General features: G+C 51.5%; 5 protein-coding genes across 5 annotated transcripts; 2 read left to right on the forward strand and 3 right to left on the reverse strand.

Annotated features, from left to right (window-relative positions):
- Positions 1-7: 7 nt before the first annotated feature.
- On the forward strand, positions 8-1,679 carry RRB1 (ribosome biosynthesis protein rrb1). The gene is made up of 2 exons (XM_018272752.2): positions 8-277; positions 333-1,679. The coding sequence occupies exons 1-2, from the start codon at positions 79-81 to the stop codon at positions 1,598-1,600; spliced, it is 1,467 nt and encodes a 488-aa protein (XP_018132524.1). The 5' UTR covers positions 8-78; the 3' UTR covers positions 1,601-1,679.
- On the reverse strand, positions 1,676-9,907 carry VE01_03257 (uncharacterized protein). Its single transcript, XM_018272753.2, has 2 exons — positions 9,709-9,907; positions 1,676-9,387 (listed from the first exon to the last, which is right to left on the reverse strand). The coding sequence occupies exons 1-2, from the start codon at positions 9,788-9,790 to the stop codon at positions 1,859-1,861; spliced, it is 7,611 nt and encodes a 2,536-aa protein (XP_018132523.1). The 5' UTR covers positions 9,791-9,907; the 3' UTR covers positions 1,676-1,858.
- A 157-nt stretch (positions 9,908-10,064) lies between these two features.
- Positions 10,065-11,357, reverse strand: VE01_03258 (uncharacterized protein). Its single transcript, XM_018272754.2, has 2 exons — positions 11,217-11,357; positions 10,065-11,168 (listed from the first exon to the last, which is right to left on the reverse strand). The coding sequence occupies exons 1-2, from the start codon at positions 11,261-11,263 to the stop codon at positions 10,235-10,237; spliced, it is 981 nt and encodes a 326-aa protein (XP_018132521.1). The 5' UTR covers positions 11,264-11,357; the 3' UTR covers positions 10,065-10,234.
- Positions 11,358-11,435: 78 nt separating this feature from the next.
- On the forward strand, positions 11,436-13,231 carry AIM6 (Altered inheritance of mitochondria protein 6). Its single transcript, XM_018272755.2, has 2 exons — positions 11,436-11,952; positions 12,002-13,231. Exons 1-2 carry the CDS (start codon positions 11,609-11,611, stop codon positions 13,002-13,004), a joined length of 1,347 nt encoding a protein of 448 aa, XP_018132520.1. The 5' UTR covers positions 11,436-11,608; the 3' UTR covers positions 13,005-13,231.
- Positions 12,887-14,602, reverse strand: VE01_03260 (uncharacterized protein). The gene is made up of 2 exons (XM_018272756.2): positions 14,412-14,602; positions 12,887-14,294 (listed from the first exon to the last, which is right to left on the reverse strand). Exons 1-2 carry the CDS (start codon positions 14,458-14,460, stop codon positions 13,285-13,287), a joined length of 1,059 nt encoding a protein of 352 aa, XP_018132528.1. The 5' UTR covers positions 14,461-14,602; the 3' UTR covers positions 12,887-13,284.
- Positions 14,603-14,826: the final 224 nt, after the last annotated feature.

Below are 14,826 nucleotides of genomic sequence, written 5' to 3' on the forward strand. Positions count from 1 at the left end.
TCGATAACGAAAAAGTACAACATCAACCCCGCCAATTCAGATTTTTGCTTTTTTCGTCCAACCACAACTGGGAATACGATGTCAAAAAGAGCTGCGGAGGAATTCGAGAGGGGCAACGCCCCGTTGAAGGGAGGAAAGAGAGTTGAGAAGGCAGATGATGTAGACGGTCTGGAGTTTGAGGACGAGTTCGAGGATGAGTTTGAGAGCGAGGATGAGATTTTAGAAGCTGGAGTGGATGGGAGACCAGATGCCGAGAGGGAAGCAGAAGAAAAAGCTGGTATGTTTATTTTTTGCGCCTCTATGCTGTCTGGCGCAAAGCTAATTATTCCCAGAGGCGATGGAGGTAGACCAACAGACGTTCATAGTCGGGCGAAACAAGCTCGAGCCTGGCCAGACGCTCTCCCCTGATCTCTCAACATACGAAATGCTGCACGCTCTCAGCACTCCCTGGCCCTGCCTGTCCTTCGATATTATCAAAGACAACCTCGGCGATAACCGTACCTCGTTCCCCGCAACCATGTACGCTGTTGCAGGCACGCAGGCCGATGCCAAGCGCGAGAAAGAGAACCAGATCATGGTTATGAAGTTCAGCGGCCTTTCCCGCAACGAACGCGACCAAGACTCTGAGTCTGACTCCGACGAGGATGAAGATTCGGATCCCATCCTCGAATCAGCCTCTATCCCGCTCAACACCACCACAAACCGCATCCGCGCCCACCAAACCCCAGCGTCGGACTCCTCCCGCCCCCCTACGACTCTCACAGCCACAATGACAGAGGCAGGCCAAGTCCTGATCCACGATGTCACGCCACACCTTACCTCCTTTGACACCCCAGGCTTCACTATCACCCCCCAGCACAACAAGCCCCTATCGACTCTGCGCATGCACAAGGCCGAAGGGTACGCCGTGGACTGGTCCCCTCTCATCCCGACGGGCAAGCTCGTAACCGGTGATAACACTGGTTCTATTTATGTCACTACCCGGACCCAAGGCGAGGGCTGGGCCACCGACTCCCGCGCCCTGACTGGCCACACGGGCTCCGTTGAGGAGCTCCAGTGGTCGCCTTCGGAGCGCAACGTCTTCGCCTCTGCGTCTAGCGACGGCACCATCAAAGTCTGGGATGTGCGCTCCAAGTCTCGCTCCGCAGCCATGAGCGTCCAGGTTTCGGAAACAGATGTGAACGTCATGTCCTGGTCGCCGCTTACGACGCATCTCCTCGCGTCTGGCGCCGATGACGGTGTCTGGGCTGTTTGGGATCTGCGCAATTGGAAGCCGGCGCCTACACCAGGAGCAAGCTCGAAGCCTACCCCTGTCGCGAGCTTTGGGTTCCACAAGGAGCAGATTACGAGTGTGGAGTGGCATCCGACCGAGGACTCGATTGTGGCTGTTGCTGCTGGAGACGACACGCTTACACTGTGGGATCTGGCCGTGGAACTTGATGAAGAGGAAGCGAGGGGTGGAGAGGAGGGTGTGCCGCCGCAGCTGCTGTTTGTGCATTATTTGGAGAGAGTAAAGGAGGCGCATTGGCACCCGCAGATCCCAGGCGCGCTGATTGGAACGGGAGAGAGCTTTAATGTCTTCAAGACGATTAGTGTTTAGATTGGTGATCAAGATCAACTACAATTATTCATCAAGAAGTGCTAGCGCTCAAAATAGACTAATTTATGAATTTTTATTGATTTGATACACCGTTGAGCGTGATATGGACTCCCGAGTACAAACGCCTGGTATCTTCCCACCCTACATAAAATCATAACCATGCGCCAGTCCCGTTAACTCCTAAAGAAAGCCAACATCATCAACCAACGCGCAATTATCCTCCAAACTCCAGATAGTACATCCCATTCCCAAGCGCCATCAGATCTTCCCTGCAACCCACCACCACCACTCCCCAACGGTCCACCCTTCGATCCCCGTCCCAGGTGCAACCTCTTTCAACGCATCCACCCCAAATGCCCACTCCAGCGCCAATCTTGCCTCCCATTCTTCCAGCGCCGGACTGAGCAGCCGTGTAACTTCCTTAGCCTCAATACCCGGCCTCTGCATAATCGTCGCCAGCACTGCTCCCATGACCTTGCGCCACAAACCCGGGATAAGCTGATCGTTGATATCATACCACAGAGGCAGCGCCCCGTCGTGCGGTTTCGGCGGTGGGTTGTGCTGGACGGACAACATATTTGAGCGGATCAGAGGGTGTGTGTCATCATAGACGTAGGTATCCGAAGGCGAAATTTGGATATCAAACAGTAACTTGGTCTTATCCATCTTTTTGGTCTGGTAATTCCCCTCCGTCAACCCAAACTTATTCATTGGAATCCTGTGTCCAGTCTGAACGATCCGTTGCGCACTCTGTAAATTTGTCGTAGCAAGAATTTCTCCCTCGCTCGCCGTATATTCCAGCATAACTATCTCGTCCTTCCTGAAAGCCTCATCGAGGCACGCCTTGTAAGCTACCGCCTCATTATAATGAGCTTGTGTCAGAATACGCGATAGAGCCGCCGTAAGGACATCGGTGGCTTCAAAGCCGCGGCCTGGCGCCGGACGGCCTTTGTTTACTGGCATGATGACCTTTGCTTCGACCAGTTGCGAAATCGCGTCGCGCATGATTTCTGGGCCAAGACCCCGTAATTTAGCGGATGCAGTGGTGGCATTAAAGCTATCGACTGGTGTAAGCGTGCTTGCTCTTGCCCATGATCGAGCGATGCGGAGCATGTCGTCTTGAGGACCTTGGGGCGCCTCAGGAGGTTGTGAGGCTGGCAATGTTAAGTTGCTAGCGGATGCGTGAGCAATACGCTTATGCACTGGCAGTGTACTAGAGAAATAAGAATCCCTCCAGTTTTTCTCTTCGACGTCCTGCAACTCATACATCTCATCGAATTTCTCTCGAGTACTTGGCAAGTCCACGGTAGCCGTCCTGACGAGCTGTGTGCGTTTCATAGCCCAGTCGATAAGTGCATCCCAATCGTAATCAAGGAGATGGTCGTAGTCCATTCTAGGAAGTTCCCCAGACTCATAAGCAGCTAAATACGCCGTCTGGAAATCTTCCGTCATTTTGATTAATCGCTTTGCATGTTTATCCGCGAGAACATTGAAGTGCCGACGAACCCAGTTCATGGTACACTGTGGAAAGAGTCTTGATACGAGGACCCAGTCTACACTCTGGTCAAGGCCGCCAGTCAGGGTCCGTATAACGACAACGGCGACGATGAGGCGGTCATCAAGAGCCTCAGAGATAACGGTCCGTTCATTTGTACGTTTACGGTGACCGGATATTCCGTGATAGGAAATAGATACCTCGAAATCGGGATCGTTGAGAGGTATATCGAGGCCTTGGATATCAACAGGCAAAGACGTGTGGCGACGCACGCGGAAGTCTTTCGACTGAGCTGCACGGCGATAAGGCCGTTTGAGGCGGGGCTGGCCGATCAACTGGCTGCCAGGCAACTTTCGCTTGCGTGAGAGATAATCAAAGTCAGATTTCGTGGCCTCCACCATTCCAAAGAATGATGAGGCTTGTTCTGTTCTCTGGCGTTTTTGATAGCCCCGTCTAGGTTTGCTCTTTACAGTCGTCGAAAGGAGTTGTTGTACGGGATCGACAACAAGAAGTTCGTAAGGCAGAGTTTCCAAAGTAAAGGAGTTATCAGCCAGCCAGGATAGGGTAGCTGGTTCGGTGGTTTGAGGTCCCCTTAGCTCTTCAGTAGTGTGGTTGATATAAATATGGTCTGGCGCAATATTTCCCATCCCCAATAAAGTTCTGCCTCCGATGGTTTGTTCCCATTCTTCTGTTGTAATGATTTTGGCCATGAAATCTGTGTATGAGGATCCTTCCCTCGTGTCGAGCTCAAACCCTTTAGCTTTCATCTGAGACATGATGCTTTCAAGGTCCTTGGGCAGCATATCTTTGAACGAGGCAGCAGATCTTGAGAACAGACCTTTGGATGCTGCCCAGGAGCCCACATCTGCTGCTGCGATAGAACTGTCAGGGGTACCGATCCTTTCAACTGGTGATTTACTGGGAAGACTAAAGCCCGGTGCTTGTTGTATAAGAGAATCGAGCCCAGGGTTGTTAGTCCACTCTGGCATGACAGACTTTGTCCTCAATCTGCTGTCAGGGAGTGGTAGTGGCTTGAAGTCGGGCCAGGGCATCTCTTCGCCTGTGACCGTAAGGCCATACGGACGCAGGTCGTCCGACTCATCGTCCCATCTAACAGATTTTGGTTTCTTTGGAGTAAGCCCCCCTGAAAAATTTGACCCTCGCCCATGATTCCAAGAACCTACGGTGTCCTGGCCGAAGTTTTGTCCTGCAAGCTGGTCTCTGGCTCCAATTCTCGTCTTGCGCTTTGATTTGTGAACGATAACTGGGCGGAATATGTTACCAGGTGACTTCAGCTGTTGCTGGACTGCTCCACGCTTTGCTGACATGACATGAATGGCGTTGACGCCGTGACCAAATGGCCGGAAAGTCCAAGCTGGGTTGTCGGCGGTTTGCATATAAGTCACTGGCTCTGGTAAGTCGGATTTGCGAATATGGATCTTTGCCTGCATCTGCTTTGATGGTCCTTTGCCCCATGACCCATCTGTGTTTTGGAGGAACGATGGTGCTGTTTGCCAACCATGGAGCTGAACATAGTCTGCCTGCTTTTGCTCTTCAGCAGTGAGAGGTTGCTTTTCAGGTTCAACATCTGAAGATATGAAGTCAGAACCCGACTCATCTAAAGACTCGCCTACCACATCGCCATTTAAACGTCGGTCTTTTAATGTGACGCCCTGAGCCTTCAGCGACGCCCATAGCGCTTTCATTCGTGATGACTGTCCTTCTCTGAAGCTATCACTACGTCTGTGATACAAGCCATTCTTCCGTCTCCTTCGTCGTCGTCCCATATAATACTCCACGTCAGTCTCGCCCTCAGCATCTGGGTCAGGGATGTAGAATGGCGCATTGAGAAGAACAATCTCATTCTCGTCATCCGAATCTTGTTCTCCGTTGTTTGTCGTTTGCTTTTGTGCTTCCACAATACTTGATATAATACGGGCTTCTTTCAAGGCCTCGGCTTCCTTTGCAGCGCGAATCCTTGGATCCTCTTCCCTTTCTTTCGCAAGCATGCGCCTCTGTCGTTCTTCTTCGGAAGGTCTCGACTCTCTGGCCTCGAGCATTGATAGCACCGCCTCAGGTGGCTCAAAGTCAGGCGGACAGTAATACCTCGGAAACACCTCTTTAATATTTGCTTTGATATCATTTACCAAAGGGCTCAGTGGATTGACCCCCTTTTTTGTGACAACAGTGCGCGTACGCATACGGCCGGTTCGATCTCTGAACGAGAACTTGACCTTTGTTACAAAGCCACCGTCTTCGAGAAGCCCGACAGCCTGATTGCAGTACTTGTAATCTTGGATCAGAGAGTCTGGGTACTTCTGCATCCACGCTGCATGCATTGCAAACCACAGCCCTTGGTCGCCTGGGAACGCACCGCCGTTCGCTTCTAACAGATCTAGTATAACTTCTTTACGCTTCTGAGTGATTACCGGGCCTGTTCTCCTCTCGATGTTGTCCCTGTCATTTGCCGTTGGGTATTTCAGTTTCATCCTGGCGGCGAGCATGGCGCGTTTCTCAGGAGTAGCAAATTTTGAAGGGCTTTCATCAATAGCTGTCACGGCCGCCGTATCGGCTGGGATTGGAGTTCCAATTCGATGCGAAGGCAAGCTCTGAGCCCCAGGTTCTTCGAGGTTAGTGGTTTCTCTGAGCTCTTCGGATTCGACGGTCTGTTTACGACGATATTGTCGGCGCTTTGGGCGACCACCATCGTCATGAAGTGACCAACCACCATCTTGATCCCTTTGAGCACTGACAAGAGCAGCTTCTTCTGGTGTAAGATCACCAAGGGCAAACGATTCCCTGCTTCTCTTTCTTCTCTCTTCGGGTGGAGGAGGTGTCGGAGGCCGAGTCCAATTTGGATTGCAAGTCACCTTGGCCTTGGTCTTGTGGTACTTGACGCCTTCGTAATTCTTCCAGGCGCCTTCACATTGGTCGCACTTGAATGGTTTCGGGCCGCCATCCGGCACTGGGAATGCCCAGGGTGGTAATGGTATTCTCTTGTTCTTTGGTTTTTTCCTTCGCATCGCTGTGCCAATTTTGGCTACGAAAGTTGTGGCAGCCTCAATCGACGTAGGATCGACGAGGAACTTAACTTCTTTTTCCGCGGTCTCGTCAGATTCCTCTTGAGTTTCTTTAACCACAACAACTATCTCGGAAGTTTCTGTGTCTACGGCAGGAAACACCGAGATTTTGGATATTTCGATCATCCATTTAGATGTCAAGTCTTCTGTATCGAGTGGAAGGAATTCAAGTTGTGTCTCGATGTCATTCAGACACAGATTTCCAGCAATACCATCCTTGGAAGCAGAAATATGAATCAGTTCCTCTGCATCATCTCTGCCGGTTGGAATACCGGCCGTGTCCACATCCATTGCCTCTCCTTCATCAGGTAATGCAGTCTCATTACCATTCGCAACAGCTTCGGGGGCAGCGGCTTCGACCTCAGCTACAGGCTGGCTAATTATTTCCCCCTCGGGTAACAAAATATCCCCCTGAGCATTAGCTGAAGACTCAGGAGCTGTAGATTCGATTTCAGCCACAAGTTGGCTGGTCACCAGATCTTGGTGATCAGAGGCAGCTGGGGAAACTTCACGTGGAGGTGAGCTAGGGGAACGAATCGCAGCAGTGTATGGCGACTTGTATAGCTTCGATTGAGCTGGTTGAGAAATGGACGAAGCCTGCAACACTGGAGACACCTGTGCTTCAGGCGAAACTGCTTTAGAAGGTCCAGCTGGGCCGTCAGTAGTGGTGTATGGCGATTTGTACTGGGGCGTAGCGCTTGGGTCGAGGCCAATCTGCAAAGTTTTGGGTGCCGGCGTCCCCATACTTTGCGGCTGGGGCGCTGGCGTTTTGGAAATTTCTGGTGACTTTGCATATGGCGAGTTGTATCCTCTAGCATATGGTGATACGTAGGCGGATGGTTGCGAGGAGTCTGGTACTTGGGGGCCATTGGCTACCGCCGCCTTGGTCTGGCTGCTAAGAGATGCAAGCCTTGGGACGGACGGTGTTATGGGAACGTTTGGATACGGCGATGTATACGTAGACGTTGAGATAGTTTCTTTTCTAGAACTGTCGATCAAGTCTTTCTTTGTAATCTCTTCACTGTATTGGGCATTGGCAACTGGTGTTGCTACGGCTGAAGCAACTTGATCTTCAAGGTTGTCATCGCCTGCGGCCTCTGGGATTTGGGATATGACTTCCTCGGCCTCGACGGAGGCTTTATCTTGTGCCTTCGGAGGCCTTGGAGCTAAATCCAACTCCTTTAATCTCTTAGACTTAATCATCATCATCATCCGCTTTGGTTTTCGCCCCCTTTGGAGCAATCCTGACGGCCCTCGAATCTGTTCCGGAACTGGAAAATCGGGAAGGTCAAAATAAGCACCAGGAATACCAGCCTCTCGTTCAAGCTGGTCATTGGACGTGTACGTGACTGTCTTGGCTTCCGTTTTCCTAGGTCTGCCTCGGGGCCTCTTTGGAGTTTCGGGCTGTGATGGCATAGTAGTTCTAGACGGCGCCATTGTAGAAGGCCCCTTGATAAGAGTGCTGGGTCGTGCTGCCTTAGTTTGCTTTGAACTTCCTTCTCCCTTTCGAGGAACAATATCTGTGGTTGCTGTGCGTTGTTTTGTTTGTGGCGTATCTGTACTTGCAATACCAAGCGACGACGCCAAAGGTTGAGGCGCAACAGTTGGATAATTGGAAACATCGGATATTCGTCCACTCGTTTGTGTAGGTCGGTGCAAAACAGTCGCGCCATCCCAGGATGATTCTCCGTTACTAACACGTCTCTCAAAGCTTGACATCATATAGTACTGGTAAATTTCCCTGCCGGACTTTGTAATAGGCTCCCGCACAATGCGTATCGTCTGTTTATCCGAATTCGACGCCGAGCTAATGTCAAACGGTGAAAACAGCGCAACAAGATCCTCATTTGATACAGTCTCGGCCTCTGCAAGTAAATCCTCTTCCGAAATTCCCTCATCTCCAGGGTTGGTTTCAATAACTTGCTCAATGATGTCCTCCACCGATTCTTTGGTAGTGGTCATGGGTGCTGGCTTTTCAGAAGCGTCATACGCTTCCTCGTCTTCTCCATCAAAGAAGTATCCATCAGACACTTCGCTTTCCTCGGCTTCGACATCATCGAATGCATCTTCACTCAAGTCTTCCACAGCATATTTGCTAGGCTTACCCTTTGTGCGTTTCCTTGCTCTTGGCTTATGCTCGCTCTTTGGCTTCGCTCTCGATGGCCTATTCTTGAAACCTTGGCTCGTGAGTCTCTTTTTGAAATGAGACCACTCATCTTCCGTAGGATCCCGGAGAAATTTTATGCAATCTTTGAAAATCTTTGGATTGTTTGGCAGGAGAGCGCTGACTCGTTTACAGACTTTAAGCTCGAAAAGCTTACGCATAATCCGTTCCAGAGTCTTCCTTAGTCGAAGATCATTGATATTCATCTTTGCTAATATGTGAGTACGTCGGATCACTCCCCATGCACGCATAATGGCCACTGCAGTGCGGGCGACCATCTCAATGTCAACGAATAGGCCGGACCAGTGCTCATGACCAGGGACGGGCTTGAGATCCTGGGTCAGCGTGCTTGCCGGCAGCTCAGATGGGTTGATAATATCTCGTTGCGCAGCATTTGCCTCCAAGAAAATCTTATGCGTGAGAAGGCTAGTCTTTTGGTTGAAAGCTAGTACCTGCTTTTTCTCGATATACCCCTTTTGCGCAAGGAAATCTGTGCGCCGTGGAACAGATCTTTTATCTTGCCCGGTGGTATTGCGAGCCTCTGCTTGGAGTATCCCCTTATTTCCTGCGGCTGCAATGGCGAGCAGTAGCTGCCACTCGGAAAAGGGGAGCTTCGTCTTATCCACATCATGGCCGGTGAGAACAAGCCATAAGCGTCTTTGATTGACATGGACTCGAGGCTGATACTCGATAGTTGGGACCCCTGTTTCTGCTTCCGGTGGAGGCTCGAGAAGAAGAGCAGGGTCGATTGCATTGTTGAGTTCATCTTGGGCTTCCTCTTTTATAGGCAGGGCCTCTGCTTCGTCCAAAGACAGCTCTCTTCCTTCGCCGACAATGATATCATCACGTGCAACCAAAGTATCCCAGACTCTGGCCTGGAAGCTGCGGTCAATGATGGGCCTTTGTGATACTTCAGGTTCCGGTACGGGAGTCAGGAATTGCTCTCCATTTTCATCACCGACATCTTCATGCTTGGCGTCGAGTTTGGTCTTCTCCAGGTTATCATAGAAGGTCTCAATGCGACCGAGCAACTCAGAGACAGAGAGGCCTATGAATCAGGTTAGAAAAGTTCCGCATATCGATTTCCAAGCTTGGCAAAAAATATAATAGCAAAAGCAAAAACGGTCCTGCGAGGGGATTGAACCCCGCACTACGGGGCTATGATAATGTGTCAGGAGCGACAGCTCCCATCAGACCAAGTAGCCACATAATTTGTGCACTGCCCAGAAATCCGCGAGTGTATACTCCACCAATGGAATACCATATAAATTCATGTTTATTCCATCCCTGATGAGGGCTTGTGATAATAGCTAGACCTTCCCCTCCAGCAAGGCTGACGAACGGACTCGCAAGGCTGTGGGCGCATTACCTTTATTCCAATCATTGATGGCAAGCTCCTGGACCAGGAAGTCAATCAGGCCCTCAAAATCATCGGCTTCTGAGTTCTCCATCTTGCAAAGCGGTTTGCGATCATTCTTAGCGTCGTGGAAAAGGTTTCTGTGAAAATGGTTCCGGAGGTCGAACTCGAGCGCTTTTGGTGGTTTGATGTGAATTTGAAGCCGTTATGCCACTTTTTTCTTGTGGCGGATTTTAGGCGAGGCCCAGCCATTGCATTTGCAGTACATTCATAACTATCACGTGACATTCCACTTTTCAGCACCAGCAATCTATCATGAGAATATGAAGAGGATATTAATAATAGATCTTAAAGCTCCAGATAAATGGCCTACATGCTCGATTAGGGACGTCTGGATAATTTCGTGGCACTCGAAGTTAATTCTCGGACCGGCACAGACTCTACGAGGAAAATATTACAGGAACCCCTAAGTTTGAGATCGAATAACTGCAATGATATTTGTCCTGACCCATGAATTTCTATATTTTGAATCTGCCTCTCAGTCCTTCTTACTCCTCAGAGCCGCCGCCTCGCGGTTTTCCTTCATCATTTGCCTGTACCCTTCAACAACGCTCTGTCTCACCTCACCCAACTCCTCTCTCCTCCTCAAACTTCCTGACGCTTTCGGCACATCCTCGACCTCCACTCTTGCCCCTCTGACCTTGAATTTCTCCTTGGGTATCTTTGTAAATGTCGGTGGCGCTTGGTAAACATCGCTAAGTCTGTTCGGGCCTTCATTCCTCGTTTTCTTCAATATTGCCCATGGGTCGTCGTTTCCATCATCAATCTCTCCAATCGCCTTCTTCTTCTTTCCCTTTCCATTCTTTTTCTTCCCAGTCTGGACAGTATCCTCAGGGTCGAGTTTCCACTTCACTCTTCCCTCGTCGTCCAGCTCCTCTTCCTCAGCCAACTCCATGGCCTCCTGCCGTCTATCCTGTATCTTTTGCTCCTGTTCACGCCATTCCGCATACATTCTATGCATTCTCTTCTCTGTCTTGGTTCGCCCCACCTTCAACCCTAATGGATCCTTGCCGTCCTTCCCAGTCTTATTGATCAACCCAGAAATCGGCAGTGCGGCGTCCACCCTAGCGGAGAATTCTGACATCTTCTCTCCCGGCTTAATCCTTGGTATCTCAACCTGTTCAGGATCGACCTTGGGTGCCTGCGGCTTATTCCCCTTCTCTGCTGCCGCCGCAGCCTGCTTTTGCTTTTTCGTCGGCTTTATGCCATCGTCAAGGCCTGAAGGGAGCTTCTTGCCCTGCTGAAACATCATCAGGCGCGCAAATGCCCTCGGAGTATCATCCGCATCATCTCTGCGCTTCCTCTTGTTTGGCTTCCGCGCCGGTGCGCTATCCGAGCTGAATATGCCATTCGATTTTGCGCCTCTGGCAACTGCGAGTGGTTTTGCGACTTCGGATGGAGGGAGATCGGCGCTGCACTCATTAGTATTGTGATAGGTAGAAGAAAATAGAGCAGCTCACGTTAGACCGTCATCCTCAGCTTTACTGCGCTTGTGTTTCGTCGGCATCTTTTAAATTTGTAAATTTGGTAGTTGCGACGGTGAATGGCGAGGCTGAGATTGAATTTTATCAGGGTGGTCGATTAGATCTCTTGGCGCCGTTTTTGGCGTGGCTGGCCGACTTTCCCGTGTGGGCCTCAGCCTTGTGGGACTGGCTATCTCTTGAACTTCGAAGGCGCAACTAAAGTTGACGTTTGCACATCAAGTGCGATTGTTCAACTTTGACCGTTTTAAAATTAGACATATGGTCTGTGTTATTTCAATTGCTGGAATTTGATTGTTACAGCAACTACAACTTAAGGCGGACATCGCCACAAGAGGAATCGCCCCTCGGCGCATTTGAGCGCTTTTATCATGTCTGAAGCCGGGCCTTCATCCACCGGTCGCCGGATCTCGACTGGCGAATTTACCGATGATGATAACTTAGATATCCCGCTGAGAGATATTCGCGAGGCCGAATTTGAGCGCCTCGAGGCCGGGCCAGTGACCAAGGAAGCCGTCGAAGAGGAGAAGAAACAGAGCAGCCGATGGCCTCTATGGCCGTTAAATAAACGGCGGCGCTCCTCAGCTGGGTATGCGAAAGTGAACGATGACGACGACGATGCTGCTACCCCTTTGGCAGCCAAGGGCCTGAAATCGAAGCCGACGAAGAAAGCGAGCGGCGGGGTATGCGGGGGGAAGCTAGTATGGGGAATTTTGTATGGTTGCCCCTGAGACATGTCTGACTAAATTCTAACGCGTACAAAGCACTTTTCTCATCATCTCTAATCTGTGCTTCCTCCTTGCCGCGTCTTTCACAGGTCAGATGCCTAACCCACTCTCACGCTGGGGTGCTCCCGGCACCTCGAGCGAAGGCCTCTCCTGGTACCCGACCGACTTCCTCCGCGACGTGCAGCCAATCCCTTGTCACTCGCACAATGACTACTGGCGCACCGTCCCCCTTTTCTCCGCGCTCCTCGCAGGATGCATCAGTGTCGAAGCAGACGTGTGGCTCTTCCCGTCAGCGGAAACCCTCTTCATAGGACACAACACGGCCTCGTTGACCGACAACCGCACATTTACATCTCTCTACGTTGATCCATTGGTAAAGATCCTAGAAGATAACAACCCGAAGACCGAATTCAACAGCGGCTCAATGAACGGCGTCTTCGATGCTGACTCCAGCCAATCCCTGACCCTCCTCGTTGACGTCAAAACCGATGGCACACAAACCTGGGCAGAAGTGCTGCGCGAGCTACAGCCGCTGCGTGAGCGCGGCTGGTTGACATTTATGGAAAACTCCACCGTCCACCAACGACCCATCACAGTAGTCGGGACGGGAAACACTCCCTTCGATGTCCTCACATTCAACTCCACCTACCGCGACGCCTTCTTCGACGCCCCCCTCCAAAACATGTACGAGGATGCCAATGGTGTCGCTTCGAAAACCACCGCTATCACCACCCCCGGCGGCCAAGGCACAACCGGCACAAGCGCCACTGATTCCTACACGTCTCTAAACTCTTTCTATGCCTCAACCTCGTTTGAAGAAGTTCTCGGTAAAATGTGGTTCTTCAATCTCTCCGATGAGCAGAAAGAGACGATTCGCGGGCAGATCCGCGGCGCGAAGCGTAGGGGGCTGAAGGCGAGGTACTGGGATCAGCCGACGTGGCCGATGCATGTGAGGAATGAGATCTGGAAGTTTTTGTGGGAGGAGGGTGTTGCGGTGTTGAATGTTGATGATATAGAGGGGGTGAAGAAGGTGTGGTAATGGGATGGTGTATCACCTCATTGATTTATGCGCTTCAGTTTCAAGCGTTTATATAGATAGCGGATGGTAACTATCGCATTCGCAAGTAATTCTAAATGGTATCTGCATGTATTTATATCCCAATATACACAAAGTACGCTGTGCTTTCCATCTCCAGCGCAAGGCTCGTTCAATCACCAACACCCGTGGATGCCAGCTCGTCTGTGCCTTCGTCCATATGATATCCCTTAACGCCTAACAATGGTCCTAAAATGAAAATTGCCCGCCTCAACACTTATCGCTACAACTCAAGAACAATTTTCAGCAGCATGACAACCAGCGCAGTTACGACGCCCAGGATCGCGCGGTCGACCCATGGTGGCACGCCCCCGTTCGACCAGTCGGGCTGATTTTGTCGGACCTGCTGCATTTGTTGCATCTGTTGCATTTGTTGCTGAGGCCATGCATGTCCCTGTGCTATAGCGTGGAAATCGGGTTGATGGCGATGGACTGGAGCTGGTCCAGGGGCATAAGCAGGTGCTGCGCTTGTAGGCGTGGGTACTGCTTGTCCTGGTTGTGCGGCGGCGTATTGTGGTTGCCACTGAGGTGGTGGCGTGAAAGTTGGAGCCTCGACTGGTATGAGAGGAGCGGTTTGTACAAATCCTTCTGCTAGTTCCGCCTCTGTGTCTCCCGTTCTTTCATCGGCTGCGGCTGAACTCTTCGGCGCGCTGCTAGCCTCCGCGCTGTCTTGTGGTTTCCCAGGCCCCTTCTCGATATCTTCCCTATATCCCAGCTTCAGTTCATCTGGTACTGTATCCTCCTGCCTCGCCTTTCCCTCTGCTTCTAACGCCTTTGCAGCTTCCTCACTCTCCTGTAATATCTCCTCGTTCGACTTCCCGCATCCCTGACACGCCCACCCTCTCGACTGGTCAGCGAGCTGCCGGCGCGTCGCATCCGTCGTGTCTAAACCGCCAACCTGACCTGCAGCTGGTGTCTCTAAGAATGACCGCAGCGCGACAAGCGCCGTTCTCACACCCCACGCGGGCATCCATGTCTCCTCATGGTGGCCGCTAATGCTAAGACAGATCTCGCGGTTCACCTCGAAGCGGCCGCTGGGGGTGAGGAAACGGAAGGAGGGTGGGCGGAGAGGGTAGGTAGGCGGCAGGACGATGCGGCCATGGTAGATTCCCGAGGAGTAAACGGAGGTGGGTGGTCCGCGAAGTGTGAAGTGCCAGGTGAAGAGGTCTGTTTCTGTGGGGAGGGCGTGGAAGTCGGCGGAGGGTGTTGAGGAGAGTTCAGCGGCTTCGCGCACTGTAGATTAAGCACGGTTAGTAGGGGACTCGTAGATTGAAGGTACCACCGCATCAAGGTACTGCGGCGGCTGCAAGCCGCCTTGGGGGTTGAGTGGGGGGGACAGAGGGCGCTTACGGATACGGCGGATTGTAGGTGACTTGGAGTTGATGCCTTTCGTGGTCATCGCGGCTGTACGGTCAAGATTCTCAGCTTGCTTAAGGTAGGAAATAGCTAGGTGTCATAGGTTATGCACTGGTCTCTGTAGAAAGCGGGTGCTCTTGTGCTGAGCCTGAGCTAAGGTGGCCTTATCGGTTGCATCAGCCACGGCCGGGGGCGATATGGCGATCGCGGCTATTGGGACACGGCACCGTTATAGCTTAAGCGCGGCGATCCACACACGCACAGGAGTGAGCTATGATGTAGTTTTTGGTTGGTTTGGTTGCCGACCGGGTCGCATATGCGGAATTATACGCTCCCTATAAGTGGATCGGTGATATTATTCCTAGCCCTATCAGCCCTGGTGAGGTATTAGAGGTCTGTATATGCTGTA

The sequence above is a fragment of the Pseudogymnoascus verrucosus genome, assembly GCF_001662655.1.
Source record: "Pseudogymnoascus verrucosus strain UAMH 10579 unplaced genomic scaffold scaffold_10, whole genome shotgun sequence".
Taxonomy (NCBI): Eukaryota; Fungi; Ascomycota; class Leotiomycetes; order Thelebolales; family Thelebolaceae; genus Pseudogymnoascus; species Pseudogymnoascus verrucosus.

Bases quoted from the DNA above. Each gene is read 5' to 3' on its own strand.
- RRB1 (XM_018272752.2), top strand. From the start codon at position 79: ATGTCAAAAAGAGCTGCGGAGGAATTCGAGAGGGGCAACGCCCCGTTG. The intron at 278-332 runs GTATGTTTATTT...AATTATTCCCAG, and splicing joins GGAAGCAGAAGAAAAAGCTG to AGGCGATGGAGGTAGACCAA.
- VE01_03257 (XM_018272753.2), bottom strand. From the start codon at position 9,790: ATGGAGAACTCAGAAGCCGATGATTTTGAGGGCCTGATTGACTTCCTG. The intron at 9,388-9,708 runs GTAATGCGCCCA...CCTGATTCATAG, and splicing joins CATCAATGATTGGAATAAAG to GCCTCTCTGTCTCTGAGTTG.
- VE01_03258 (XM_018272754.2), bottom strand. From the start codon at position 11,263: ATGCCGACGAAACACAAGCGCAGTAAAGCTGAGGATGACGGTCTAAC. The intron at 11,169-11,216 runs GTGAGCTGCTCT...TAATGAGTGCAG, and splicing joins GCTGAGGATGACGGTCTAAC to CGCCGATCTCCCTCCATCCG.
- AIM6 (XM_018272755.2), top strand. From the start codon at position 11,609: ATGTCTGAAGCCGGGCCTTCATCCACCGGTCGCCGGATCTCGACTGGC. The intron at 11,953-12,001 runs GTATGGTTGCCC...ACGCGTACAAAG, and splicing joins AAGCTAGTATGGGGAATTTT to CACTTTTCTCATCATCTCTA.
- VE01_03260 (XM_018272756.2), bottom strand. From the start codon at position 14,460: ATGACCACGAAAGGCATCAACTCCAAGTCACCTACAATCCGCCGTATC. The intron at 14,295-14,411 runs GTAAGCGCCCTC...CTTAATCTACAG, and splicing joins ACCTACAATCCGCCGTATCC to TGCGCGAAGCCGCTGAACTC.